At 42.8% G+C, this 3,060-nt stretch overlaps 1 protein-coding gene across 1 annotated transcript in view; it reads left to right on the forward strand.

The window, feature by feature from the left end:
* Nucleotides 1–3,060, forward strand: part of LOC103396955 (neurogenic locus notch homolog protein 1-like) — a 71,105-nt gene that overhangs the window by 47,482 nt on the left and 20,563 nt on the right. The window contains 4 exon segments of the mRNA XM_025052918.1: nucleotides 106–298; nucleotides 433–578; nucleotides 706–819; nucleotides 1,411–1,530. Of these exon segments, the coding sequence (XP_024908686.1) occupies nucleotides 106–298; nucleotides 433–578; nucleotides 706–819; nucleotides 1,411–1,530 (573 nt within the window).

The following is a 3,060-nucleotide window of genomic DNA, read 5'->3' on the forward strand; positions in this document are numbered from 1 at the left end:
TTTTTTTTTTTGTTTTTTTTTTTTTTTACGAAAAGCACCTTCTTGTTGTTCCAGACAGTTTTACACATCAACATTAAATCTGTGTCTTCCTCCCCGTTCTCCCAGGAACCATGTGTAACATCAACAGCAACGAGTGCACCATTAACCCCTGCCACAACGGCGGCACCTGCATTGACGGCATCGACAGTTTCATCTGTGTGTGTCCCGAAGGTTATCACGACACCACGTGCTTTTCCCAAGTCAACGAATGTCTCAGCAACCCCTGCATCCACGGCCGCTGTGAAGACAAGGTCAACGGGTGAGGACCCTCGAGAAACCGATGACGAAATCAAAACAATCAAACGACCTGGCTGTTGATTTCATCTCACCAAGATGCAGACACAAATTTTCAAAAATCCAAACTTTTAATCATGTTTTTATTTCTGTTTACAGCTACAAATGTCTGTGCAAACCAGGCTGGAGCGGCAAGAACTGCAACGTCAACAACAACGAGTGCGAGTCCAACCCGTGCATGAAAGGAGGCATCTGTAAGGACATGACCGACGGATTTCTTTGCACCTGTCACTCAGGCTTCACCGGTCAGTACGTGTGTGTGCGCGTGTGTGTGTGTGTGTGAGTGTCTGAACCTAAACCCCACTTGACCTTCTACTTAAACTACCCCCCCTGACACTCCCCCCCCCCCCCCCCCCCCCACTTTAACCACAGGACCGTACTGCCAGACCAACATTAACGAGTGCGGCTCCAACCCCTGCCTCAACCAGGGGACGTGCATGGACGACGTCGCCAGCTACAAGTGCAACTGTGTCCTGCCTTACACGGGTGAGAAAATATAATTGGAAACGGTCGATATGCATGTGTTCTCGCCTGGTATTCGTCGACTTCCGTTTCCACAGCCCCCGGGGGCAGAGACGTGTGTGTGATGAAGTAACGCTGGAGTAAAGTTCAGCAGCAAGACCTCAGGGTTTAAAGACACCAGAGTAGAGATCAGGGAAATATTTCCATCATAATGGAAAGGTTGTGGGTACATTTTCACTTATTTTCCAAGTCGTCCTTTTTGGAAAAAATCCACTAGACTTGGAATAATAACAGGCCTCTGCTTGTGCCTGGGTGGGAATGGGCCGCTTGACACATTTCCTGTTTGCCTTGCTTCCTGTCTCACAGTAAAGCAAAGACTTCACAATGGCCGGAAACCGGAGCTGGCTTCCTGTATTAGGTTTGCATTGTGGAAACAGATAGGGAAACATCCACACAGGCCCGGTAACACTAACAGAACCTGGTTCAAATCTTCAGATAGCACTGACTGGTGGATGATTCTTTGTCCGTTTGGATTGGTGTTATCTCCTGGTCTATGACTCACACATGAAGTATCACATTGTGCTGTAACGTGAGGTGATTGTTTGTCTTGCACAGGAGAGAACTGTGAAACCCTGATGGCACCGTGTAGCTCCAGACCCTGTAAACATGGAGGAGTGTGTCAGGAGTCAGAAGATTATCAGAGTTTCTCCTGTGTTTGTCCCAAAGAATGGCAAGGTGAATATTAATGTTGGCTCAAGTAGGGAATGTCACAACTAAAAAAAAGTCTGAATCCTCTTCTGTATACACATGGGCAGGATGACAAACATGGAATATCCAATAATTCCACTGTCCTCACACTAATAGTTGCTCTAATACATGAATAAAAACAGGCATGAAACACAGGCATCTACCTGCTGTTATTTGTTTTTTATATTGTTGCATTGTATTTGCGTTGTTATTTTGTTTTTTTATATAATTAGGCATGATGATTTATCTTAATTAATCATGTGAATAGGGATGAATCACAATCACAATTAATCGCAATTACTGCACAATTGCCCTTTGATTTATCAGATTTGAAAATAGTTAAAAAATATATACAAATATATTTGTAAATACAGACAGTATGTATATGTGTAAATCAGAGATGTTCACAAGTAACTTTTTCCAAGTCCAAGTCAAGTCTCGAGTCTTTATGCACGAGTCCAAGTCAAGTCTCGAGTCTTTGTGGGGCAATGCCAAGTCAAGTCCCAAGTGTTTCGTCCCAAGTCCAAGTCAAGTCTCAAGTCTCAAATAGCTGAAATGAAAGTTTTCGTATTAGTTTGGAGTCTTGGGCAACTTCTGTCTAGCTCCATGAAGTGGGCTGTTACCCCTAGAAACCCACACATGGTCCTATCTGTCCAAATGTCCACAGTCACAGATACTGTGTCTGTCTTGTCTAGTTTGGTTTTGATCCAGGCCCGTTTCTCTGATGCTATATCAATCACTCGTCTTGTAATTGTGCTTCGACTGACTGGGTTATACCTCTCCTCTGCCACTGACAAAAAATTTCTGAATCTGGGATGCTCAGTTAAAGACAGGGGCAAATTGCATCCAATGACGAGGTCATTGACCATTGATTCAGTGATGATTCTTTGTCTAGGATGACCCTGATGGTATGCTTGCACACTTTTCCCCTGAACTAAGAAAGACTCAATGCTGCTCTGTCCCTCTTCATTGGTCCCTTTCTTTACCTTGCTGAATTCTGCAAACCTGTAGATAAACATGTGAATTAATTTACTTGTTTACAATAATGTAAATATGGATGACAAAGTTAACAATATTGTCATATAAAATTAGGCTACTACACAGGGGGTGCAGTTTAATTAAAATAAATTACTTTTTACTAACGACATACACTCTGCAGCCGCTAGGGGGCAGCATAAGACTTCCCTAATCTGACCATATTACATGCAAGCAGTAAAATCCAGTAACGTTAGATTACGTTTGTTACTGTCTTAAGGCAAATAATGTTGATGCTACTGCAGTAGGCCAATCTCGGTTTAGAGTGGCGTACTGTAGTGGAATAAACTCAGCCTACAGCAGCCTATCGTTGTGATAGACGTGCTGATTCTGAAAGAAATTATTCTTAAGTTAAAATACTAGCATCTGAACAGCGTTTTAGGCTAAGAAATCATATGCATTACGTGCTGTTTAAGGAGAGGTTTCCGTTTCTGTTATGTCAGTGACAACATTAGTCTAAACTAAAACAGCCATTCATGCATA

Source organism: Cynoglossus semilaevis, chromosome W (assembly GCF_000523025.1).
Source record: "Cynoglossus semilaevis isolate Cse_v1.0 chromosome W, Cse_v1.0, whole genome shotgun sequence".
Lineage (NCBI taxonomy): Eukaryota > Metazoa > Chordata > Actinopteri > Pleuronectiformes > Cynoglossidae > Cynoglossus > Cynoglossus semilaevis.